Source organism: Labrus mixtus, chromosome 11 (genome assembly GCF_963584025.1).
Source record: "Labrus mixtus chromosome 11, fLabMix1.1, whole genome shotgun sequence".
Lineage (NCBI taxonomy): Eukaryota > Metazoa > Chordata > Actinopteri > Labriformes > Labridae > Labrus > Labrus mixtus.
This window is the reverse complement of record NC_083622.1, coordinates 1,399,271-1,425,584: the sequence shown is the minus strand read 5'-3', so window position 1 is coordinate 1,425,584 and position 26,314 is coordinate 1,399,271. Positions and strand designations below refer to the sequence as shown.

The following is a 26,314-nucleotide window of genomic DNA, read 5'->3' as shown; positions in this document are numbered from 1 at the left end:
CTGCAGTAATGAGAGTGTCCGGGCACCGCGGCAGGCCCTGTGGCTTCACCCAATCAGTGTTCCCGCTCTCCTCCATCCCCATCTTTACTCCCTCGCTGCCCCCCCCCCCCCCCCCCCCCCCCCCCCGCAGTGTGGAGGCATCTCTAATTAAATAATTAGATGTGCAGCAGCGTTTCTGTCTGACTCGCTCAGGGAGAGTAATCCTCACATAAATAGCTTTTGCCGGGTGAATCAGAGAGGTTTTTCTCCTCCTGGCCGTCAATTCTCACACACACACACACACGCACGCACGCACGCACACACACACACACACACACACACCTTATTCCACCAGTCCTTTTTTCTGTCCCTCTCTCTCCTCGTGTCTTCTTCATGGTGGGGCTTTTGCATTGAACCAAATGTTAAATCGTCATAAAAACACTTAAGACTTAAGTCCTAAGACTTACTGTACACGAGCTGATGGAACCTCCACTTAAACCTCTTTATTCCTTTTTTGACTTTCTGAGCACCAATTTCACATCATCTCAAAGAACAGTCTTCCTGTTTTTACCACTCTGAATTTATTCAAAACATCAACATTTTTCACCTCAGGGCACCTCATTCATTCCTCGACACAAACACCCCAATCTGTGTTTCACACAGATTTTAATACCGGATGTTTCTTGGTGGCTAATGTCAAATTTAATTTAACACAAATTTAAATTCAGACTAACCTACTACACTCAAATTAGGAAAACTTGTGCCGAAAACTCTCACATGGAAAAAATCACATCCTATATCAGGAGAAATGATGTCAAAGTGGTTAGCTGAGTGTGGCTAACATTAGCAATGCTAGCACCACCAGCCTTTAGCCCTCCCTGCAGGTCAACGCCCACATGCCCGAGCTAAATGTGGTAATGCATCACTCTGGTAGATATCCCTGTTTAACCTGACACAGCCTACATACAACTTTTTAGATCAAACCATGCTGCTTCTACGAGAAGCCAACTGTTCACTTGTTTACATCTGGGTAGTAGAGCGGGGGAGAGAAAGTCTAATAACAGGAGCTTCTATCCTAACAGCCTGAAAACACTGTGTGCATGTCTGCCATTGTAAAGACGTGGGGAGCAGCAGAACTCCCTGCAGGTCTAATATAATCATATAACCATACACTCCCACAGCTGCCATGTCGCTGTGACTTCCCGCTCAGGTTGGGAGACCTCGCTTACTGTCATGATCCAGGTTTTTAATCATGTTAACCTGATCAACTGCTTTCACATTTAAAATATTTAAATCGTCCTCCCCTCTCTCCTCAGGCCTGGTCCTTCCTGAGCAGTCTCCCGGTGCTGGAGGTGGACATGAGTGTGAAGGGCTGGTGGGAGGAGAGCCAGGAGCAGACGGAGCGCCGCCTCCCCGCAGCCAGAGCCAACCTGAGGGAGGATAGCAGCTGGCTGGACGTCCACGCTGACCAGGAGTACGTCCTGCAGGTGTCTCTGAGACGCATCAACCAGGGCCAGCAGAGGGTGAGAATGCACAACACCAAAAACCTCCCGTTATAGACACTGTGATCAAAATAAAGTTGATGAAACTGAAGAAATAAGGTAATAAGGTAATGAGGTAATGTTCCTCTGTAAATCTCTCAGTGATTGAAGTTGAAACTGATCGTCCTCTGCTGAGTCTGCAGTTTGTTATCTCCTGAAACATTGTTCTTTGGTTTCTTTGCATGCCGGCTGCAGATGTGTGGGAGAAAGATATACTGATCCTCAGATGTTGTCGACACGTAAAGGGCTCCTCTGGTGATTTAGGAAGTTGAGGAACTGCTTTGAACTGTAGCTTAAACGCACCGATGTAGCTGCAGATTGTTAGCGTGTAACATCTGACCGATCTGAAGCCGCTTCATGCTCCAAACTTCAGAACGTTCTTGAATTCGTGAATTTGTCCGTTTAGCAGCGTTTTATTTACGTCTCACCTCCTGTGGAATTTTACGAGTGCATATGTTTGAAAAACAAAATCCTCGTCTGCTATTTCAGAGGAAGCAGGACAGTAAGGCCCAGGCTCCCCGGTTCCCCAAGTCCAAAGATGAAGGCTGGTTCCTGGTGGTCGGGGAGGTGGATCGCAGGGAGCTGCTCGCCGTCAAGCGGATCGGCTACGTACGCAACCGCACAACCGCGTCGGTCGCCTTTTACACGCCGGAGAAGACGGGAAGGTAAGCAGCAGCTGTGCATGAACACGGACTCTTAAAAGAGAGAGTGTCACTGCACATCTGTATGAACATGTGACAAATAAAAATCTTGAATCTTGAAGAAGTCGGCTCCAGGTCTGAATCATTAGTCAGACACTTTCCATTAGAGGAGTCGCCTGAAATCAAGCGGACGCACGTTGGTCAAATTTTCTTCTCTTTTGTTTCCTACACAAAAAAAACTTTTCGGTCATTTAACTCAGTTCGGCTGGCTACACACAAAACGATTTCAGCCTGATTTTCTGCCTGATTTGCCCCCCAAACAATCGGGGGGGCGTGGCCTGATTCTAGGCTGGTCGCAACCGATCATTTGTCCAAATAATCCTCATGTGTGAGGTGTCGCAGGATTATTTTACTACTCCTGATTTAGTCAGAGCCCCCCCCCCCCCGATCTAGGATTGTAAACATATTTGATATTCAAGATTCCAGATCCAACAGATTACCCGTAGTAGCCAATGAGAGCGAGGCAGACAGGGAAGCGTTAACAACAGGCTGCAGAGTATAATCCGCTCCGTGTGCGTGCAGTAAAGTCCTTCAGACAGGATTTCACACAGATTCTTTTTTCTCGTCTTTTTTAGTTTTGTCTTCTTGAGTACGCTCTAACTTGTGTTCTGTCTTCAGGTGTATCTACACGCTGTACCTGATGAGTGACAGCTACCTGGGGCTGGACCAGCAGTACGACATCCACCTGAACGTCAGACCTGCCAGCATCGCTGCTCAGGTCAACACAGAGGTGACTCAGTGAGCGGCCTGAGCCTCAGCTGAGCAAAAGAAGAACGATCATCAGCAGCCAAACTTCAGACGTGTTTGTTTTTATGTTTTTCATTCACAGCTTTGTATCAGATTCAGTTATTATGTCCTGAAGTTTATTAAAGCTTCTGAGAAAGACAACAAACAGAACATCTTTTCCTTCTCTCGTTTACATGTTTACAACGATTTGAAGGAGAATTCTTCACTTCCTGTTGGTCTGAAAGCTTGAACCTCTCTGTCACTGTCATGATACTGTTCTGTTCAGAGCAGCCAGACTCACTGACAAAACCAGAAAAGTTGCTTTACAGAACACAGGCTGGTCTTATTTAACATTTATTCATCTAATAAATGAGAGGAGATTCACTGCTCTAGATTTATCTGATTAGTCCACACAAACAATACAAAGCACAAAGAATCAATAAAAATATGATGAAGAGCTGATCAAACCACATTCTGTAACCTAACACTCTCCCAAGCCTCCCTCCACACCCATGAAGAGCACACCACTATATGTACACACACACACACACACACACACACACACACCTGAACACTGTCTTCTATGTACAGTAAGAAATCATAAGAGGAGAAATGGATACCACAGACAACTTTCTAATACTCACGATTCGTTCTTCAAGATCTTTTTTTGCCTTCACAGGAAAATATTTCAAAGTGTGTTCAGATGTTTAAACCAGCTTTGTTTTTACTCCTTTATGACTCTAAAAGTTGTTTTCTTACAGCGACACAGCTTTTAAGTTCTACTGTTAATCTTTTTTTTAACGGTTTTGATTTAACCCAACGTTAATTCCAGATTATTTTCCAACCACATTTGTTCCTTGAGGATGATGCCTCACCTCTACCCCTCCAGGTTTTCATAAAGCGACGGACGGCTCTTCACCTGGTAGTAGTTCCAGTCTTCTCCTTGTTTGTTTTCTTTACTTAATGCAGAGTAACACTTTTTTGTCCGACCACGGGATCACTCTTCTGACTTGATTATTAAAGTTATCGAGGATCTCTTCTCTGCATCAGTTCAGGTTAAATAACTTGTTACCGGCTGAAGCATATGAATCACTGCAGTAACAGTAATGATGATGGATGATAACTGTTGGAAACTTTATTTTTTGGTCTGACAATTTATAAAAATAGAAGAATTTACGGTGAGTTTGTACAGAAACTTTTTTTCTTATTTCAAATTGACAAGTTTAAAAAAAACTCCAAAAGTCTCCTAACACCACAAACAAGACGCAGAGGTGAAGTTCAGTGACTGAAAGAGTGGAGGTGACATAATCCCATCTCTATAGCCCCGCCCCTCCCAACACACACACACACACACACACAACCTGGGTTCATCATATTTATTTAACTTTACTTCACCAAGATAAAAAAAAGTGGTTGAGATTAAAAACGTGTTTTCAAGAGTGTCAAAATGCAGAAGCACAAATAATAACAGAGTTTCTGACAAACAACAAGCAGCCGGACGTACAAATATCAAACAGGATATATAATTATTAAACATTTTAAGACACAAAATAAAACATTGAATCAGCAACCATAAATCTCTACAGCTATATGTTTAACGTCCTCTTCAAATCATCCAATCAGAGCAGCTCGTTAAGTCTCAGCTCTTTGGGAGCAGCAAACTGAAACGCCTTCTCTGACTTTTGGAACAGACAGAGAGAAAAAAATGTCCTGAGATGGACGATTAAACGTCCCTGAACTCTTCTGACTGATGGAGGTCAGAGGGTAAGAAGGAAGCCGAACTTAAATATGTTGATGGATTAAATTAGATTAGAGATGAATCCATCATGAGTCGATAAAATTAAAACAATAATCAGAATTTAAGTGAGATATAAAATCAAGATGAGATCATTAATTATTGATCCCCATTAAGAGTAAACTCAGAGGATGCAGCAGAAAAAAGAGAAGAAGAGTGCAGATAAAATAAGAATACAAGAAAAATACAAATACAACAATTAACTAGTAATTATTAAATAAACTATACACTCATTCACTGCCAAACAACAACACACACTACAGGACAGTCAGACATGTTGTGCAGTTTGTGGAAAGTTCAATTTAAAGTGACAAAGTTTGAGATCAGCTGACAAAATCCAGAAATACATTTAAAAATAAACATCTATAGTATCCTAATTTGACGTGAATAACAGAATATCATCCAAGCCTCTGTGTTTCTGCTGCTGAACTCTCCCTGCAGACATCTCTGAAACATTAAACGTGTTTTAAACTTTGGTTTTTAAAATCTGCTTCAATAGATTTAATAATAAAGAGCAAACAGCGACAGATTCTCGATCGTTGCTTTCTGTTTTCTTTTTGTGATCTTCTGCACGGAGAGGTTCAAGTCTCATCACCAGACAGTTTAGACAGCAGTTAGAGTTGAAGGTTAAAACAGCGTCGACCAGTCCGTGCGTCTCTAAAGTATCCCGGATGATGGATCCCAACATAGGCCTGCCGACCGGCCGCACGAGCTCCGGCACAGAGAGAGAGAGAGGGAGAGAGAGAGAGAGAGAGAGACATGCATCTTCATCTTCATCTTCTTCATCATCATTATTGCTTCATGTCTTGGAGAAAAGAAGACTATATTAAGATTTATGTTTGCTTCCAAACAGAATGAAAACTGTTCAACAGCATCAATAATTTAGTGAATTAGAGAACTGGGAGTCAAAATGCGTTTCTAATTATTCATAGTTTTTATAATATTTATTAAATAAAGTTATTATAGAAGAGAAAGTGTGACATATCCGAAACGCCAACGTTTAAAGAAATATTGAAAACAAATGAAAGAACTCTTTTCTTCCATGTTAAGTGATGGGATAAATAAAACATCAGTAATATTTAGTCCTGATGGCATAACATGCATATAGATTTATGTCTTTAAGCTAAAGTGTTAATGTGAGAAAATAATCAGCAAGAACATTTAAAAACTGTTTCTGATTAGATAAAAGGATTATAAGTGTCGTCACATTCTCCTCTCTCTCTCTCTCTCTCTCTCTCTCTCTCTCTGTAATCCGGATAACATCAATCACTTCTTCACAAATAAAAAAATCAAAATGTGAAGTTTTATTTCTTCAGTTCTTAATAAACATCTCTTCTGATGTTGTATTCCGGGTCTCGTAAAGAAAGCCCAGACCTCGTGGATGTGTCGTAAAGAAGGCCATGCAGGGATGTCTTAAAATAAAACATCAACATGTTGGAGTATTTTCAGAATCTTATTCTTCTGTTTTATGTAAATAATAGAGAAGCCTCTTGTCTCATCGGGGAAACGATTGAGACATAATGTAAGTGTTTACTTTACACCAAAGTCCATTTAAAAACTGACGACTTTAAAAGCAAACAATCACGACAAATATGCCTGAACTTCTTTAAGAGAAATGTTCCAGTCTGCTGTTTGTACTGATTATTTAAAAATAAAAGTTTGATCTTGTATTTTTAAGTACATTTCGTATTTTAATATGTTAAAAAGCCTTTAAACTGAAATATTGTTACTGTAAATGGGGTTGTTATGTATGCCGAATGGAAGATAATGTCCAACAGATTATTAAATTATCTTAAGTTAATCTTTATTTTATTTATTTATTTGTTAATAGACAATAAAACTTTAAAACTTACATATATTTAAAGGGGTTCCGCATGTTTTACCGTTTCTACAATAAAGTGAACGAGCTCCAGTTTGCTCCAGAGGTGAACACTTCCACCAGCCAATCCCCGTTCATTTTACGCTGCGTCATTGTTCAGAGGAGCCAATGCTAACCCACGCACGGTATCCAATCGTCCAATCGGAGCAGAGATGCCATAAGTGGGCGGGTCTTTCCCAGCCTGGATCACACAGGAGGCTGTGAAGCTGCTACTATGAACAAAATCAGTCAGACTGAAGAAATGTGGGAGCCGGGCTTTATGGAGAATCTGTTCGGAGATAATTAAACTCAACAGGCGTCAGTTCAGAGGAGAGTTGTCTACGATGAGGTGAGTGAATAACTATGTAGGATAGTTGTTCATATAAATATTTAATTATTGTGTAAAGACTCAAACAAGTGTCCTGATTGCGCTTTTTCTGGCGGTTCGATCCGTTTTTTTAAGAGATGGATTAACCCAAATTAAAGATCTGTCTGGTTATTTTAGTCATCTTATTTCTGCATGTGTCCCTCGTTACCTTTTACTTCAGGTATGATGGACCCAAGTGTGCGGTGAGCCCTCCAACAGGCTGACCAAAACGCAAACAATAATTTAAAAAAAATAGTCCTGCAGAAATCCAGGAATTACGCATCCTGCTCGTCGATATCCAACAGGAACATCTGGAAATATGGGAGTGTGTTCACGCATCTGCAGTTGTGGATTTTAGGCCGACCGAGCAGAGGAGGAGATTTAACCGTGAGGAGCTCCCGGTAGGATGAGACAACCGGGCAGAGAGTGACGGCAAAACCCGGAACTGACAGAGAGTAGAATAAAAAAAAAAATTACTAACACAAAGATGAAGGAGAAATCTAAAAACGCGGCCCGGACTCGACGGGAAAAAGAAAACAGTGAGTTTTATGAACTGGCCAAACTGCTGCCGCTGCCCTCCGCCATCACCTCCCAGCTGGACAAAGCGTCCATCATCCGGCTGACCACCAGCTACCTGAAGATGAGGATCGTGTTCCCTGAAGGTGAGAGCTGCTGGACAGAATCACATCATGCAAACAACACACACACAAGACTTTCATAAAGCTTCAATAACATCAGTTAGATCGAGAAGAGTAGGAAAGGCTCCGATTATCTCACATGACGTTGTTGTAGTTTCGATTCTGTTTCCTTTAAATTGGCGACCAGGAAAAGTGGCTATTTTATTTTATTTGTTTTGTTTTATTTTATTTTATTTTATTTTATTTTATTGACGTGTTTAAAAAATAATCCGCATTTTCCCAAATTTTAAAAATATTGTTTTCCTTCCAATAGTTCATTTTCTGACATTATTTTCTCTTCTCCCACGAAATAAAATGACTCAATTGAAACATTCACTGTGATCATTTTTAAAGAAAGCCATTTTATTTATTTTTTGTTATAATTTAATGTTAAAGGAAAGAAAAACAACATTTAAGGCACATTTTTAATCTGAATCACGATGGAACAAAAGTTAATTCTTTATACATTATTATATAAATAAAAGTCACCTCAGTGGTGTTTGGTTATTTTATTTTGTATAAATGAAAGCATATAGGCCTACGTCATTATGGTTTTACGCGCCACTCACGCACATATTTGAAATCTGAATTTGTTCATTTGAATCGTTTCATGTCTCTTTTATTTATAAAATAAATGTCTCAGTATCAGAATGTTTTTTTTCTGATCTGATAAAATCAGATTCAGTCAGAATCAAACTCGGGACGGGGTTTTTCCGTCAGTCCGCGTGGTGCCTGTTGAGTCTCAGCCTGCAGTGTATGTGGTTTCTCTCCGGGGGCCCCTGGTGGCCCCTGCCAGCAGATTAGCTGAGATGAGGCTCCATCCACGCTACGTGACTGCTGCAGAGCTGCGGATATTAGTATGATGTGCACGTCTGATCCCCCAACATATGGAGCTTCTTGTAACAGTAAAGCAGGAAGAACATGGAGGCTCAGGCTGCACGATGAAAGCTGCATTACAGGACAGAAGTTACACAAAGAAAGGGTTCATAATGCATCTTAATCTCTGCTTTCAACATCTTCATGAGATGGGCAGGACAATCTGTTTTATTGATTCATTATTTTATAAAATGAAATTGTCCAAACCGAGTTCACAACCAGCTGAAGTATCAGATATGATTCTGATCATCACTGCTGTCGTCCTCTTAAATAGAGCTCTGTATTATCTTCTGTCAGTGTCCATCTGAGAAAAGTTGTAAAAAAGAATCCAGTTTAAAATCTTCTCAGAGGTCAGAAACATTCAGGATGTGTGAATTATCTTCTTCTTATTAGATCAACGTTTCATCGACCGCATGTCTTAATATTTACATGATCAAAAATAATGGAGACAAAAATCAACAACTCTAATTCAAGTATGCAGAAAGAAAAATGCGGATGTCAGTACATCTTACTCTTCTTCTGTTTTCAGTTGAAGCACCAAAAATCCAAACAGACAGTTTTATGATTATCTATAATTACTAAACCATGTGTTATAAATTATCTTCATCTAGCCTATATTTACTCTACGTTACCATTTAAAAATATAGATCCCTAGAAAACAAACAATCCAAATCAAACAAGGACCGTCATTTAAATATTTTTTAAACCTTTCTCCTCTTATATGACTCATATCGATTATACAAGTTTTTAAAAAAAGGGAACAGACCTGCAACATTTTCATTTGTTGTCATGAGATTTTAAAGAAGCTAATCTGTGAAGATGAAACCGTTCAGTGCTTCCACCACTCTGAGATATTCCTCTTTATGATTTATCTCCCTGCCTCGTCTTATTGAACCTCATGATTCTTCAAACTGCATCATGACCCTGAAATATTCCCTTTAGAAAGGATTCTTTGTAAAGATTTCATAGTGTGGGGGCAGCTGTATCCTGAAGTTTTATTTGATGCTTCTTTAGGTTTTTATATTTCCCTCCTGAAGCTGCATCAAGCTGTGCTCTGATATTCTGTCTGTGAGATGCACTACTCGGATGAATAAGACCTGAAACATGTTCTTTCTGCACAGCTCTCGCTCTGCGCTCTAACAATATGTACGTTAGTGAATAATTCAGGAGACAATCACAGCTGCAGGCTTTTACTCCTCTGTCCTCTGCAGACTGTGTTTTTATCTCCATAAAATCACCTCTGCTGCTTTAAAGAGCAGGCCTCCTCTCTCTCTCTCTCTCTCTCTCTCTCTCTCTCTCTCTCTCTCTCTCACACACACACACACACACACACACACACACACACACGACGATCGAGTCAGTGAAGAAGCTTTGAAGGGGCTTTGAATAAGTGGGAGGAAAATAAACTTAAAGTGATCTTAATTTTAGGAGGATTTGTTCTTTTTGTCTCTGACTTTGTGAGCTGGGGGGGGGGGGGCTTTATTTATGGCCCTCAGAGTGGTCAGTAGGATGACCTCTGACCTCAGCCATGTTGTCTTAAATTACACGACACCCCACACCACAAATATCTCGCTGAATTCTCAACACCCCGGCCCCCGAACGAGATTTAAACCTACACAGCGTCCTAAACTCTCTTTTATTGGATTATTTCCTGAATTAGATGAACTCGTCGTCTTGTTCATTGCTCATTTTCGGAGATGAAATCTTGTTATAGGCCACGGCAGAGTGTAAACACACTTCATTCAGCGTAATGAGGATCAAGATAACAATGTGTGATGTTGTTGGACAATAAAAATCACAACTCAGACTCCACTTAGTGGATTTTCACTCGGCTTCCTCCTCTTGTCGACTTCTTGTCTTTGTTTTTAAAGAATGAATTAGTGTGTTTGTGTTGAATGGACTTAAATGGTCTAATGTAATAATATTATTGTTGTTTATTAAAACAATAATAATAATTCTACAAGGAGATGTTTTTTCTTTTCACTCCTCTGATTGGCTGATTTTTTAACACTTTACATTCAACAATAATAAGAAAGGACAACATTTAATGAACACAATATGAATAAACAATGACTTTTATTTTCCTCTGTTATTTAACTTGTAGGCTATAGCCTATATTATTATTGATGTTATTATTATGGGAGCTTTAATATCCTACCTAGTTGTTTTAGGTCTATAGTTGGTTTATGTGTTCCAAAATGTGACGAAACACAGCAACGTTTTTAATCATTTATAAAGTCCCGAAAATTCCTGCTATTTTATTGTTATTCACTTCATTAATATTAGGCCTATAAGAGTTTTTTTTTTCAAATGGATCAATTCTTATAAATTCTTCACAAATATTTGTTGTTATTCTTGCTATTATTAGGTAATTTTTGACGTTTTAAAACACCATAAAGATAAGATAAGATAAGATAATCCTTTATTTATCCCACAATGGGGAAATTTACAATTAAAGAATTATTAAAGAAGTAGCCTTGTGTATTATTGTAATCACAAAAAAATACACTTTAGTCGTTTAGTTGTTTTTGTCTAGTTGTCTTTTTTAAACAGATCTCCGTTGTTGAGACGAACAATCCGTTGCTAAGGAAAGCACTGAGCACCCGGATGTCAGGGACTCACTGTAATCATATCGATCCGCGAAAAGAAGTCCGGTTAATTTTAAAGGCCTATATCTGTTTAAGGAGAAAGGAGAGGAAAACGACGGATAAAACAAAGTTTGAAAGAGCCAACTATGACAGAGAAGACTACAAAACTAAATATGGTAGGCTACATGAAGAAAGCTAAACACATAAAGAAACATGGTGGGGTATGAGAAAGCATATGGAGGCGTTTAAAGATGGTGAATGAAAAAATAAAATGTCAACAGACTGAGACAATGACGATGCAGAAAAACTCATTCAGATGCTGAGCTGGTTCGTGGTGAGCTGTTCACCTTGTGTCAGTTCACCATCAGAGGAAATGTTCAGTTAAATGTGAATAATGAAATCTAGTTTAGATCATTTAGCCTAATGACGGCTAGAATTAACCGTTGCTATAGGCAACCGTTAACCGTTGCCATGGATACAGTTCAAACTAGAACACAAGGAACAGAAGACGAAATAAATCATTTTTAAATTAATGAAATTGTCTGAAATGTATTATTTTCTTTGAAAAGTGTACATTTTATTGATTTCCCAAAAAAGTAGCCGTGTAATAAGCACCACTAGCTCATGAAATAGAATTAAATAATTAAATGAATGAACATACTCTGTGAAAACAATTATTAAATCTGAATGTTTTTAGAAGTTCTTTTTTTACTTCAGGAACTTTGATTCACCGTCTGAACTCTTCACAATAAAGCCTGACTTAAATGTAGCTTGTTAGTGCACAAATAACCTAATTTGCGTTTATAAAGTCAGCAGTCAGCCTAGTATCTTTTAATAAATACTGAGGAAACACTTCTGGTGTTTTGAAATAATTGTTACCCTCCCTGCTACATTTCTGTGTTAAATGTGTTGTTTTATTCGGGTGTAACCACCTAATTAAATAATTTAACGTGACGATGTTATAATAAACTGTATAAGCTAATTAACCACTAATCTGTAGGATAATTCCCGTCCTCACTTGTGCCTCTAAATCTACAGACAAATCAATAGGAAATTAAATTAGGCTACAATAAAACACAAAATACCAGATCACTAATGATCACACGAAAAAAAAACGTATTTAAAACTACTGTTTGAAATGAAAATTATCCACGGAGAATTTATTTCATTTTTTTATATTTAGGCTATTTTATTTAATATTTGTTGTTATTTAAAGACTCCGCTCGATTGATTAATTATTACACATTAAACTGTTTTTTTTGTATAATTGTCTTAATAGTTTATTTTCCTCTTCCCGCAAACCTAATAATATTATTATTATTATAATATTATTATTAGGTTATTAAAGGCCTAAAGTGAGGAAATATTGAAGCCTGAACAGAAGTCGCTGAGATGATACAACGTGTTAATATTTATAAATGAAGATGTATTTACTCTGTATTAATTGGTGTATATGATCAGAGGATATTTTTGCGTGCAGCTCGTGAGTTGCGTGATTTTTTTCTGCAGCAGTAGAACGTATTTAAAGCCTCTTTCTCTGTATGTGTTTATTGTTTTGCCGGTGATTATTTCCATTCAGTTGTGGGCATATTCGGGGATATTTCGATTGTGTCTTTTTATGCAGACGGGGAGTCTATATTGGCTCCATCAGAAGCGTGCGGGCTGCGGGGCGCTCTGATCCCCGCATGCCGCCTGCATGTTTGCTCTGCAGAGCGGGATTTGCATGTCAATGTTGCAGAGAATCCTGTTTGCTCTGAGTCGACTCCTCGCAGCAGCTGAAATGTTAGTTTTCACTGCTGCAGGGGAAATATCTTCACGCTACAACTTTTTACTAACGATCCTGTAAAGTCCTGATCCTGTTCTAATTTTAGGTTTCGTGTATTTTTAGAGCTGGAGGCTGCAGAGTGGAGCCTGTGCTGTCAAAACTCTAAACCAGCAGGCTGCAATTTACCGACTTTCTCATGCAGAAAAAGCTGTGCACACAGTGGAGACTAGTATTCATCTTCATGCTATTTTAATACGTCTCTTTCCTGATCACATGAGGCCCTTACATGTCTACACACTCTCACTCTCAGGCCTTTTCAGTAAATGTGTATTTAAGGATAACCCCATAAAACTGTCTAGACTCTGTTAGTCTTTGCTTCAACCCTTTATGGAGTAATAGATATGACTGTTATCTTTATTTGTTTGACGTTTATTATTTAAACACCTCTCTGGTTATAATGTGCAATACATTATGTATCTTATATTATACAGGTTGAACTGAAGCCAATATACAATAAGAGATTTTAAAAATGTATGTATTCTTCTTAATATATAATCTTATGTTTCTGTGTGTGGGTGATTTGTTCACAGGTCTGGGGGAGTCCTGGGGTCACGTGAGCCGCAGCTCTCTGGATGGAGTCACTCAGGAGCTTGGCTCACACCTCTTACAGGTACTTTAAACTGTGTTTATTAGGAGTACTCACACTTTAAGACTAATGAAAAAGCCTTTATAAAAGATTGATTTGCCCCAAGGTCACTTAAATAGTTTATTTAACACGTTAGAATAAAGACATTAAACAATTTAAAGCAAATTCTGTTAGGATTATTCAGCCACAGTTTGACCATGTGTATGTGTGTATGTGTGTATATGTGTGCGTGTATTCGTATTCGTGTGTGTGTGTGTGTGTGTGTGTGTGTGTGTGTGTGTGTGTGTGTGTGTGTCTGGTTTAGTGGCTGCTGCCATCTGCCTCCTACTGCCTCCATTCTTGTTGCTTTAAGAGTGAAATGAGCTGAACACATTCCTGGTCACGTACAGAGCCTCCGTCTCTCCTGCAGCCCCTCTCACATCAGCTGCAGCACAATAGAGCAAGGCTGCAGGCTTGAATAACAGGGCTTCATGATGGAGAGACTGGGCTGCAGGCTGGGAAATCAGAGCTGCAGGATGGTAGCTTCTGTGTTCTGTGTAGCAATATGACTCTTTTTGTAAATTAGTCTTTTTCATACCAGCATTGTGATTCATATAATTGCACATCAATATTAGAGGAGTTTATGATCTGGTTGATGTCGATATGATAATATTTGTTGATACAGTCTTCTTCATGTTTTGATGGATAACATTGAAGAGTAAAGACGCTTTAAAAACATGTGTATGAATGTAAACATAAATCAATATGAATTCACTTTCTTTTCTTTTTTCTTAAAGCTTTCTAACCTTTATGTTTTCTTATGAATATTGTATAATTAAGTTTTTAAAAGGATTATGTTGTTTTAATTTCTGTGTTGTTTTGTTTCTTTATACTGAAAGTAAACAATTCCATAAAAAGAAGCTTTACAAATGACAGATCTTCACTCATATTTAATCAAAGGAGAGAGCACACGATCTAAACTGTACAAATATGTTTCATGTAGTGGAGTGTGCAGGATTTTCTTCTGCATATTTTGTAATTTAAAACAATAGATTACCCAGAACTGGGTGCTGAGGACTTTTGTTTTTGTTGCTGTAGTTTTGAAACTGGTAAAGATATCATTTGATTTTTACTCATCGTTTTAAAGTTGAAATATTATACTTTACTATTAACAAAAAAATATAAACTCAAAATTATAACACTGCTTTTATTTAAGGACAAATGACTTAAATTCTTTTTCAACATAACGTCTTTTTTCTGTCTCCTTCCAGACGTTAGACGGCTTCATTTTCGTGGTGGCTCCAGACGGTAAAATAATGTACATATCAGAGACGGCATCGGTCCACCTGGGCCTGTCACAGGTGCGTGCAAACACTCTGCATGTGACTGTCTCTTGTATGTTGTTGCCTGATGAGTCGCTGTGCTGAGCAGATGTTTGTTTTAACAGGTCGAGCTGACGGGAAACAGCATCTATGAATACATCCACCCAGCAGACCACGATGAAATGACGGCCGTCCTCACAGCACACCAGCCTTACCACTCACACTTTGTCCACGGTAATCAACAACGCACACACATGTTATGCTGTAAATAACTCACTGAGCAGATTTAATAACGTGTCTTTGAACTCTCTGCAGAATATGAGATGGAGCGCTCCTTCTTTCTGAGGATGAAATGTGTCCTCGCTAAAAGAAACGCTGGTCTCACCTGTGGAGGATACAAGGTACGACGCTGAGCTGCTCAACTGTCTTTATTCAATGTGCAACGTTATGATCAATGTTAAGTCCAATAAATTATCAAATAAAGAAAAAAGTAAAAAGAGAAACCTTATAATGTGCACTGTGTGTCCCAGGTGATCCACTGCAGCGGCTACCTGAAGATCCGTCAGTACAGCCTGGACATGTCTCCATTCGACGGCTGCTATCAGAACGTCGGGCTGGTGGCCGTCGGTCACTCTCTGCCGCCGAGCGCTGTCACAGAAATCAAACTGCACAGCAACATGTTCATGTTCAGAGCCAGCCTGGACATGAAGCTCATCTTCCTCGACTCACGGTGCGTCCTGTGTGGCTCAGAGTTCACCTGCTACCTGCTAACAGCTGGGAGATATATCTCCTACAGGCTGGCTTCTGCATGGGTTTAATGTGTTCAAATGTGGGAAGGCTGTAACTCACAGTGTGTGTGTGTGTGTGTGTGTGTGTGTGTGTGTGTGTGTGTGTGTGTGTGTGTGTGTGTGTGTGTGTGTGTGTGTGTGTGTGTCTCAGGGTTGCAGAGCTGACAGGATATGAACCTCAGGATCTGATCGAGAAGACTCTGTATCATCACGTCCACAGCTGCGACTCCTTCCACCTGCGCTGTGCTCATCACTTGTGTGAGTAAGGTTTGTTTTACCTTCTTACAAGTTCTCGTTACACACACACACACACACAAACACATACACACACACACACATACACACACTATATCAGAAGGGTAAACCATGAAGCGAGTTCAACATACGACAAAGCCTGAAGTTGCAGTCAGAGATATGAGGTATCATGAAGCAGGTTTGTGTGCTCAGTCACATAAAACGGGACATTCAGCTCATCATATGACACTTCTTCTACACAAAAAGGGAGGATCACCAGCTGTAGGCTTTAGTCAGGCTGATATAACAAGAAGATGTTATGAGTACATAAATATTATTATCACATGTAAAACTCTGACTTTAGGCTCAACAGACCCGGTTTACTCTCTAATCTAGCTTCGTGGTACGCCTCTCAGGCTTTACATTTTCTTCTCTTCTGGATACTCTTACATTGTGTTATGTTAAAATGTTTTCATGCCCTGATGTTATGTTGGTATTGAGGTGTGTTGTGCTTTGATGTAATGGTGTTGTGATGATACCAGAATGTAAAACTTAGAAATGATTCTCATAAAAACTAAATATTGAAACCTGTTTGATACCACGGCAACAAAAATAGAAATCCTATGCACCAAGTTCTGTGCAATTTCTTGTTTTTATTTACCAAAACATGCAGTCAAACTCCTGCAAAGTCTAAAATTACACAAATTTTGTGAAATGTTGTCAACATATTTTTACAATGAAGGTTATGCTCTCTCTTTTGGTTGAAAATGTGAAGCGTCTTCACATCATTTTGTTTATTGACTCTTGGCCAGCTGAATGAATTAAAGGTTTAACAGTGACACTAAGATAATGAATTATGAGACTGTGACTCATGATTTCACTTCATAGCAGTGTTTTTGATTTGTGTCAGCATGCTTAAGAAGATGAGACTTGTGTATTTAGAAGTGTGTCCAAACAACAACATGTGATAAACATGAGTACATGAAGCAGTTTATTAAGATTTTCCCTCCACAGTAATAACTTTCTGTGACTTCTCTCCCCTTAGTGCTGGTCAAAGGCCAGGTCACCACCAAGTACTACCGTTTCCTGGCCAAGCCTGGCGGCTGGGTCTGGGTTCAGAGTTATGCAACCATCGTCCACAACAGCCGCTCATCGAGACCTCACTGCATCGTCAGTGTCAACTACGTTCTCACGTGAGTGCTGGGTTTAACCTTTATCATATCAGTGTGCTGAGAAGTCTGGTGGACGGGTTCTTACTTGAGATGTTTTGTTTATGGCTTCATGCTGTTGGCTTGTTGTTTTAGTGTTAGGAAACGTCATTAAATCATTTCCTGCACGTGTTTAAGCAGAATTCTTTTACTTACAAACATGGGTCTCAAATGTTCTGGGTTTAAATGATACCTCAGTAACGTTAAGTTTGAGAGCTACAGGTTGATTCACTAATGTTAAAATGATTGCAAAACATTCATTTTTTATGAGATGTTATTCAATCCTCCTCTTACAGATTCATAAAGGTCTATGTGTACATGGATGGAAGCTGACAGCTGTCAGTCACATGTGTGTTGGTGTCTATCAGCTCAGGGTTATAGAGGAGCGGCTCGCATCTCAGCTGAGCTGTCACTCTCTGCTGTGATGAGATAATGAGTGTTGGTACTAGAGATTTACGCAAACAGTTGCTGTGAAGCAATTAACTGGAGGTTAATTGGAAACCCGACACGTGTTTGTTGAAGCCAGGTTTTGCAGAATCAGGGAACAGGCAAAGTTTGTCAAGTCATATCCTGCTCTTATTGTTAAGTACTGAAACAAAGAAATGTGAAATGATTTCTTTAAGAGAACCAAAAGTTTTTTTCAGACATTCCTGCTCTATCACTGCCCTCCTGTATGTCAGCGTGTCTGAGCCCTTTGTGTCTGAGTTTGTTAAGCATGCTCATGTGTTGGCTGTTACCTGTGGTGGCCTCTCTCTCTTAGTCACCTGGTACAGTTTATCTGAGACTGGCAGCTCTGCCTGCAGAGTGAATAAACAGAGACAGGCGCTGGGGGTGCATTAGCTGAGCCTTTATCCTGCACAAACAGTCCTGAGAAAATCCTCATCACAAGCTGTTTCTTCACATCTTTCCACTGAAACCAGAGACTCTACCTGCGTGAGCCTCACTCTTATTTAGTGATTCATATTTTAACTTGCTCCTTTTCTTTATCGGTGCCCTGACTTGAAATTTCACAGATGTACGAGTGAGAGTGTGAGTGAAGCGGGTCTATAAAAGGCTCCATTAAGCAGTGAGACTGTCTGCATTCAGAAACAAGCTTGACACACATTTCCTCCGCCTCCTGCATCAAACCCACAACAGCTTTGTGTTTACAGTCTCTTAATTAATAGGCTGTAAACTCTGTGAGCGTTTATGGGCTGCAGCCTGCTGTGAGGGGCTGAAGGAAGGTTCCCCTGCTCCTTCTTAAATCATTCTTTGTATGAGTTGAACAACACAGTGACGGTGCAGGTGAGGTTTCCTTTGTGTGAAACTGTTTAACCTGGTAGCTGATAAAGCCACTTCACCTGCATATGAACTCTGTGTGTGTGTTCAGCTCTGATAACCTTTGACCCCGTGCTGCTGCTGCTGCTACCACAGCCTGACAGAGATTTAGCAACCGTCTGAATAAAGGCATGTCTGCTGCTGAAGCACGTAACACTGTCTTTACTCACAAGAGTCAACGCTGTCTGCACATCAGTTCTCGTCACTTTGTTAAATCACACTCCGACCCTCTCCGTCAACGTGAGAACACCCACACTCTCCAAGGCAAACACTCTCATTAAGGCATCTACATTTTGTCACAAAGACAAATGAAGGAAAAGGCTCTAACGTCAGGGAGAGCTGCCTCATTCACTTTCACTTTTTTTACTGGACTGTCAGTTGACTTACCGCTCAGAGATTATTTATTTTTTAAAGGTCGATTTTGGGTCTTTTTGATGCACTTTTTTTCAGAGATAGTACAGTGGATAGAGTCAGAAATTGGGGAGATAAAGAGAGGGGGATCTCTGGATCTGGATTCGAAACCTGGGCAGGAGCAAGCGGAAGAGCAACATCTGGAGGCTTGCAACAACAGCAATGTTTGATTTCAACACAAGCAGAGACGACGACTCTTGTGAGCTTACCAAAAATTAGACAGAAATTAATAACAGAAGAACAAACACACAGCTGGGCTGGATCTCACCACAGAGACAAACTTTATTGATACACTTCCAATGACGGAATGACGTAGCTGGCAAACCAAAGATCAGAGATCAGTTTCTCACAAGTTAAAACACATTCTTTATTCATGTTAACATGAAGGAATGTCTCCAGACACAATCAGAGAGATTTTAAACATCGCTATTGATCAAAAAATGAACTTCATTGATCATCGATGATGTAATATGTCGACCAAAGATTAACAAAAACACGCTGAAACCTTAATTATCTATTGATGCATTAAAATGTGTTGTTTAATACTTTTGTTTTTTATAACTACAAATACATCTGAAACTAATCGCTGTATAAAAAAATGTTAAGCCAGTGGCTGTGAGCATCATAGAGTTTAATGTAATGCATATGATCATTCATATCCCTCTGATGTAGCTGATGCAGATCCCCTGAAATGTGTCGGCGTGTTTGAGTTTGTTTGTGAGGAGAAAGATTGAGACGGACAGGAGCTATGTGAGGAGGATGGATTACTATTTGTCTAAAGTAAACCCTGTCCAGGTTTTCTGTTGTCTCCAACTTGATTCATCATCCACGGCGAGATCTGTGGAACACTTTAGCGAGAAATCAATTCCCATTTCCCAGAAGTGAGGTGTCCAAGCTTCTCCTATGGGCCTGATTTAGCCAGACATAGCCTTTAATCTCCTGGTGTATTTGATTGGACAGCTTTCCCTCTGTAGGGTGTTTGTTGAAGGCCTTGCAGCAATCCTTCTGATAAAACAAGCATCCCAACATCCCTCCTGGCAATCTCACACACACACACACACACACACACACACACACACACACACACACATCTCCCTGCATGTCGGCGCTCTCGGCACCATGATGGAGCTCTAATTGCTAAACAGATGTTAATGGGTTTCTTTTGCACCTAGAGATAAACCAAACACTGTGGTACACATGGGCTGTTTGTGCTCTTTAGGGGACTGAGATCTCTCCTTCTGTAATTATGAACTGTATTAATACTAGAACAGGCAAATGCAAAACATGACATTAATAATGTGCACCACATGCTTGTTTCCTCAGGGAGACTGAATATAAAGGCCTCCAGCTTTCTCTGGACCAGACAACATCCAAGGCCTCTTTCCCCTACGGCACCAGCACCACCGGCAGCCTCCCAGAGACCTGCAGAACCCCCAAGAGCCGAGTATCCCGACCCAAGACCAAAACTAGACTCTCGCCATACACACAGGTGAGGGTTCAATGTCTGACTCAGAGAGTGCATGAAGGAAATGGAAGGTATGAACAGTGTAGCACCGCAGAACCTGCATTATTATGAATGCCCAGCAGGGGGATGTCCACTTGTTGCAAAAATAAGTGCTTGTGTGAACAATCAGACCAAAAAGCTATTTTTGAAATTATGTGTTTCCTCAGAAGTTGTAGTGTTATAGTACTTATAATCAGTATCGATGTAAAGACGAGCTAGAAAACACTTTTTGAAGGGCCGTGTATTATATATATATAGGGCCGATATTAGATGCAGTCAATTCTTAGAGGTCTCCCAGAGTGAAAAACTGATTGAACTGTCTTCCTGTGTGATGATTCACATTGGTTACAAAGTCCACATGGTGCAGTTTCTGTGCAGCTCTTTCCAGCACTACCTTTTCCACCCTGTAGAGTTTCTAATCCTGCAGTAAGGTAGTTAAGCTCTCAACCTGCGGTTATATTCATAGTTATGAAGTACGGACCCACCTCTGCTCTTGATGTCTCTAATTGAGGAGTCTTCTCAATCATACCAACAGTACTAAAAGGTTTATCTTCTGAACAGTACACCACTACTATTTTTAAATGCATGATTATGATCTAATGAGGGAGAAAAGCTGTAAATAAGCGACGCCACCAGCCTCACTCACATTGCCAGATTGAGCAGAGAAGCTGCTGCTGGCAACACACGATGGAGCGTGCAGTGGAAGATGGTGGCAGCTGCACTTCCGGTCATGAAGGCGCATGTTTTAGCATTTTATACCTGTTTATTGGCTACACCACTATCAAGGAAACGTCTTACTTTTAAGAGGAAGAATTGGTATTAAAAGTTGGTTTGTACACTATCCAAATTGCTGCTTAATTTGCTTTGATGTTAGGTTGATAAGATGTCCTTTTAAAACATTCAGACAGTTTATCTTCTTTTAAGAGTTTAAATGTAACTTCCAGATCTCATTCGAGGTTTTCTCAAATCTCTGTTCTGCCACATTTCTCTGCAGTATCCCAGCTTCCAGACAGAGCGATCAGAGTCAGACCAGGACAGTCCGTGGGGCAGCAGCCCCCTCACAGACTCCGCCTCCCCTCAGCTGCTGGAGCACAGTGACGGACTGGACGCCTCCTGTGTGTACAGACAGTTTTCTGATCCTCGAACTCTCTGCTACAGCTTGTCCGAGGGGCAGCATCACACCAGCAGCGACGGCTACACACACCTCCACGCTCATGGTCAGGGTCAGAGCTGCGAGAGGGGTCGATGTGAGGCGGGCCGATATTTTCTCGGAGCTCCTCCGTCTGGCAGGGATGCGTGGTGGGGAACCGCCTGCTCCGTCCTACCTTTGAGTAAAAGCTCCTTGGAGAACCACGAGGGATATGACAGCAGCACGCCTCACATCACAGCCATCCACAGCTACCATGGTGAGGACAAAGACCTGGACCATGTCCACTTTAGAGACAACACTAGTTTTCTGATTATCTGCATTGAAGGGACCCAATACTTGTTCCAAGTTTTAAAGAAGATAAAGAGGGCCCAGTGAAAAACACAACATACAATAATCTTTGCTTAAAGGCTTACAGAGCAGATTTTCAGATCAAAACAAAGACTCCCTCTAAGCCCCCCCCCCACCCCCTTCTGTCTCCACATGCAGAATTCAAACAGAGTAGTTTGAGAAAACTCCCAGAATGTTTCCTGACTGAGCAGAGTAACATAGAACATGGCAACTGGTGCATGAAAAGAAGTCCAGATCTTCTCAAAAATTCATGAAAAACTTCTGAAATTAGATGAGAAAATCTTTAATGTGATGCAAAGGAGTAAGTCATTGGAACCCTTGCTTGTTGTTCTCAGAATTACGAGTTCGATAAACTAAATATAAATATTACAGTATTATGCACATAACGCAGTCACCCTACCCTCTGGTTAATGCACCTGCTTTACTCGCTCTACTAGCCCGATGTAAACAAGCACAGTGAACAGGTAGCATCTCGTAGGAGCAGCGCGGTTTGCCAGTATTTTGATCTAGAAAGTTGAGATTAAGTTGCATGTCGGTTGTGTCAGGTGGTGTATCAACTGTACCAATGTGTAACCACACTTAGCCTGTGGATGTTAACATGCAGGAGGAGCACAGGCTGGCGGTGCTAACAACGCTAACTTAAGCAACACTCAGCAATCTAAATGACATCGTTTACCTGCCGACAATTTAGATTAAGTGTGCTCAATTTTGACTGGTGAGTGTTGTCTTACCTTTAGACAAGTCGGTTGGTCTAAATTTGAATTTCCGTTTAACCGACTAGGAGATTAGTTGCCTAGAAACATTTATAAAAATGCATTGCAGAGAAATTGACAACCAATTTCATCGTGGTGTAAACGATGATTTGTGAGTGACATTTCTGGCCTGGAGCTGAGAAAATCTGAAACGCATGGTGTCCTGTTTCCTCGGTAAAGATCTTCTCTCTGTAGATGTGGTCTGAAGGGTCACCTTGTCACTAGGGGAACTTCCTGGGGGGTGGAAATCAAATGTGTTCTTAAGTTTGTTTCCACTTGTTAACTCCATGCCCTCCTTCAGAGTAAACAGAAACATTTGACAGTCAAAAGCAGTAATGGTTGCAAAAATATTAAAAGTTGAAAAACTTGTGTCATTGTTCCGCGTGCAGGCCGGGGCCACTGGGACGAGGACAGCGTCGTCAGCTCTCCAGACGGAGGCTCGGCCAGTGACTCAGGGGATCGTTACCCAGCCGACCACTACCACTGCAGCCCCCAGCAACCCAGCAAGATCGAGACGCTGATCCGAGCAACGCAGCAGATGATCAAGGAGGAGGAGAACCGGCTGCAGTCGCGTAAGGGCCTTCTGGATACCACTTTTGGGCCAGCCAATGGACTTCCCAAAGGCCCTGGACCTTGCTTAACTCCAGAGTTTACTCAAGGGTCTCTCCCACTACAGAGCGCTGTGTGTCGAGGTTTAAGTCAGGTGAGCAGCCCTGCGCCTAGCCCGGTCCCCATTTCTAGGCTCAGCAGCCCGGGGTCTGAGCGCCTCAACAAGCCCAAAGACTACCTCCAGACGGACCTGTCCCCGCTTTCTTTGCCATTACACCCCCCGTTCGGTCGGCCGGGCGCGTGCTCAGCTTCCCCGACCCCAGCACCAGCCCTCTACCCCTCCTACAGCCACCCACGGCCCTACTTGGACAAACACACAGCCTACTCCCTGACAGGCTATACCCTGGAGCACCTGTATGACCCAGAGAACCTCCGGGGTTACTGCTCCTCCGCCAGCACAGGCCCCACCCACTACGATATGACCCCTCACCTCCGCATGCCGGCGGAGCAGACCTCCGGACACAAAGGCACCTCCGTCATCATCACCAACGGCAGCTAGCGCTCATCTCAAACACCCTGTGGGACTGTTTCACACCGCTAACAACATGAAGCCATCTTCAGAAGTTAGCTTGTTTCTTCATCATACTGATCAATGCTCAGCCAAACCTTTTACTTATTTGGGGGTCTAAATGATTGACAGGAACAAAAAGTGTCATCGTGTTTCTCAGCCTCAGCTGGCGGCAGGATTTGGTTCTTTAAGGAAAATAGAATTGTACTCTTTTCACAAGAATAGCAACGTTACCTGGCAGAGTGTAGGACTCTCTGGTTCATCACTGAAACTATCTGTAAGATAGTGAGAGACTTTTGGGGTTACAGTCAGTTATTTTGGCTCCAACACAACATTTGTGGAACACACAATAACACCAACAAGCTAACTGACTGAGGCAGCAGCAGCAGGCCAGAAGGGTAGATTACATCCATTTTCACACATGCAGCTCTAAAAATAGCTTCACAACTTCAGGTAGACTGCCACTAAAACCTCAACGAGTTGCTTGTTCACACATGCACCTCACAGGGGGAGACGATCCTGCTGTGGAGTCTCAAGAGGCTGGACATGATCTGAAAAGACAGACGTGGAAATGGGTGATAAAGCAACAGGGTCCAAGGCTTAATTCTACAAATTCTACATTCTCAAAGAGCGGAGAAGAGCATACATGTGAACAGAAAACATAATGAAGCAGTTTCATGATACTGTATGTGCACAGAGATCACACCGGTCGCGTGCATACAGTCTATGGCCGCGTGCCGGTTGCAGGATATTAATGTCATTACCCCCAATTTTCTTGGATATATCCTGCTGCCTTCTCAATCAGCTCACTTAAAATTCACTCGGGGGATGGCAGGAAATTATAACATATTAATGTTATTTTAGCTAACAAAATAATTCAATGGAGAGAATTACAAAGAATACAAATAAAGTATTGCAGCACACAAATCATTAAAGTTATCAAGGTGCAGAGGACTAATGTTTTGAGGCACTGCGTCTTCCATGTCACTTTTTATCAGCTGTTCTCCCTCATGAGGTCAAAATCATGCATTTAAAGAAAACAGGGATATACTGTAAAGCAAATAAAACTCCTCAGTTAAAGACAAGTGACCAGCAGTGTGACACAGCTATCAAGGTTACCATAGGCTGAGAGCTCAGCTAGCGTACTGTTAGCTAGCAGGATTGAAAAGCTCTGCATAATGAAAACTGATGGTACTAAGAGCAACACAGAAACTGCACGGTGTAGACTTTGTTGAACACGATGGAAATGGTCCCACAGGATGACGGTTTGAACCCTGTTGGTACCCTTAAAAACAGAATGTGACTTGAATTCCAGATTTACATAATTAGCTAAAAGATGTTGATTCTTTAAAGGGAATACTCGAGTAGGAGAATTGATCAGTCTGATGGAAACAGAGCTGGGTTTGAAATGGCTGGAGTTGTGTTTTCAGTGTTTCACCGTTTGCACTATAACAGATGGGGGTTTTGTGTCCTTGTTTTTTGATGCTTTTGGATTAAGGGGAACTGACAGGGTCGGGTGTGGGGGGGGGGGGGGGGTGTGGTGCACTTTGCAGTGATGCTGACTAATTAAACATCACCAACTTATATGCAAAGCCATTGTTGTTACGTTTCTCTGTTTCTCAGTTTTTGTATCTTGCAGGGAAGTAAACACAGCGCAGAAGAAGGCTGATAAACGATGATAAACACGAGGTGGATGATAAACACGAGGTGGATGATAAACACGAGGTGGATGATAAACACGAGGTGGATGCTGAACACAGCGTCGACGTCTGCTGCTTCAGGTTCATGGTGAATAATCGTGGTGGAGGGGAAATGTGATATGACCTGATTTATAGTCTACAGAAAAGCAAGCATCATCCCAGGAGACAACAGACGTCAGGTGAAACATTTTTCATCCTGGAATCTGTGGAAGTCTGACACCTGTGACCATATGCAATTTGACCAGTTTGAATGCCACGTACGGCAGCTTGATTCTGCTCATTCTGATCCCTGAAGCAACTGTTAATAACTGTTCTGTGGGCATGTTGGATTTTCCTCTTGATGTCCTCTTCGGTCCTTAGATGAAACTATATTTATACAACTTTGGATTTTTTTTTTTTGTTTGTTTTTGTCAAAGCCTGAAATGTGCTCAAAGTTATTTATGGTGATCTGTAAATAAAGCCGAGAAAAGAAAGTCCTGCCACATTGAAGCACACTGGCACAAACCTGTATTTATTGAGCAGATGTTTCTTTATGATTTTTGAAATATAGCTGCAATCAAACGTGTGTCTATTGAGTGTGTTTTTGACTGATTATTATTCGAAAAGAAGACAAAATAAAAATCTTTTTGCAGAGATCTCAAGTTTCCCTTCATCGTCTCCCCTAACGAGTCCTGGAAAATACACCTACAAGGCAGACATAACCAGAGGACATTAACGGCTGCTCATGGACCGTTTGGACTACAAGCACAAATAGATAAAGTCTCCTCTGAACACCCGGGTGATTCTGAATGTGTTGAAATTCTTCCAAAAATCATCAAGCCGAGCGTTCTTCTGGTGAAATAAGGCAGGCAGTCGTCACAGATCACACTCTCTTAACTCTGGCTCACACTGCAGGATAATCCACCGATTTGAGCTCTGATTCTTCTTTCCCGACGGTCGCAGGGTCTCTCCCGACTCGAGGCTGC

At 41.1% G+C, this 26,314-nt stretch overlaps 2 protein-coding genes across 5 annotated transcripts in view; both read left to right on the top strand.

Annotated features, from left to right (window-relative positions):
* The window catches only part of ascc3 (activating signal cointegrator 1 complex subunit 3), a 138,468-nt gene extending 135,350 nt beyond the window's left edge, over window positions 1–3,118 (top strand). For all 4 annotated transcript variants that reach the window (XM_061049534.1, XM_061049537.1, XM_061049536.1 and 1 more), the window contains exons 40-42: window positions 1,296–1,502; window positions 2,010–2,185; window positions 2,840–3,118. In XM_061049534.1, the coding sequence (XP_060905517.1) occupies window positions 1,296–1,502; window positions 2,010–2,185; window positions 2,840–2,963 (507 nt within the window). In that variant the 3' untranslated portion in view covers window positions 2,964–3,118. The remainder of the gene's footprint in view (window positions 1–1,295; window positions 1,503–2,009; window positions 2,186–2,839) is intronic.
* A 3,723-nt stretch (window positions 3,119–6,841) lies between these two features.
* sim1a (SIM bHLH transcription factor 1a) lies at window positions 6,842–24,410 on the top strand. Its single transcript, XM_061049521.1, has 12 exons — window positions 6,842–6,949; window positions 7,149–7,629; window positions 13,464–13,543; window positions 14,770–14,859; window positions 14,946–15,054; window positions 15,136–15,221; window positions 15,351–15,550; window positions 15,760–15,866; window positions 16,888–17,035; window positions 20,102–20,267; window positions 21,277–21,688; window positions 22,922–24,410. Exons 2-12 carry the CDS (start codon window positions 7,455–7,457, stop codon window positions 23,638–23,640), a joined length of 2,292 nt encoding a protein of 763 aa, XP_060905504.1. The 5' UTR covers window positions 6,842–6,949; window positions 7,149–7,454; the 3' UTR covers window positions 23,641–24,410.
* Window positions 24,411–26,314: the final 1,904 nt, after the last annotated feature.

What these genes read in the sequence shown, in the direction of transcription:
- sim1a (XM_061049521.1), top strand. Translation starts at nt 7,455, where the DNA reads ATGAAGGAGAAATCTAAAAACGCGGCCCGGACTCGACGGGAAAAAGAA. An exon ending in GAGGATCGTGTTCCCTGAAG is followed by an intron (nt 7,630 to 13,463) that starts GTGAGAGCTGCT and finishes ATTTGTTCACAG; the next exon opens with GTCTGGGGGAGTCCTGGGGT. An exon ending in CCACTCACACTTTGTCCACG is followed by an intron (nt 15,055 to 15,135) that starts GTAATCAACAAC and finishes AACTCTCTGCAG; the next exon opens with AATATGAGATGGAGCGCTCC.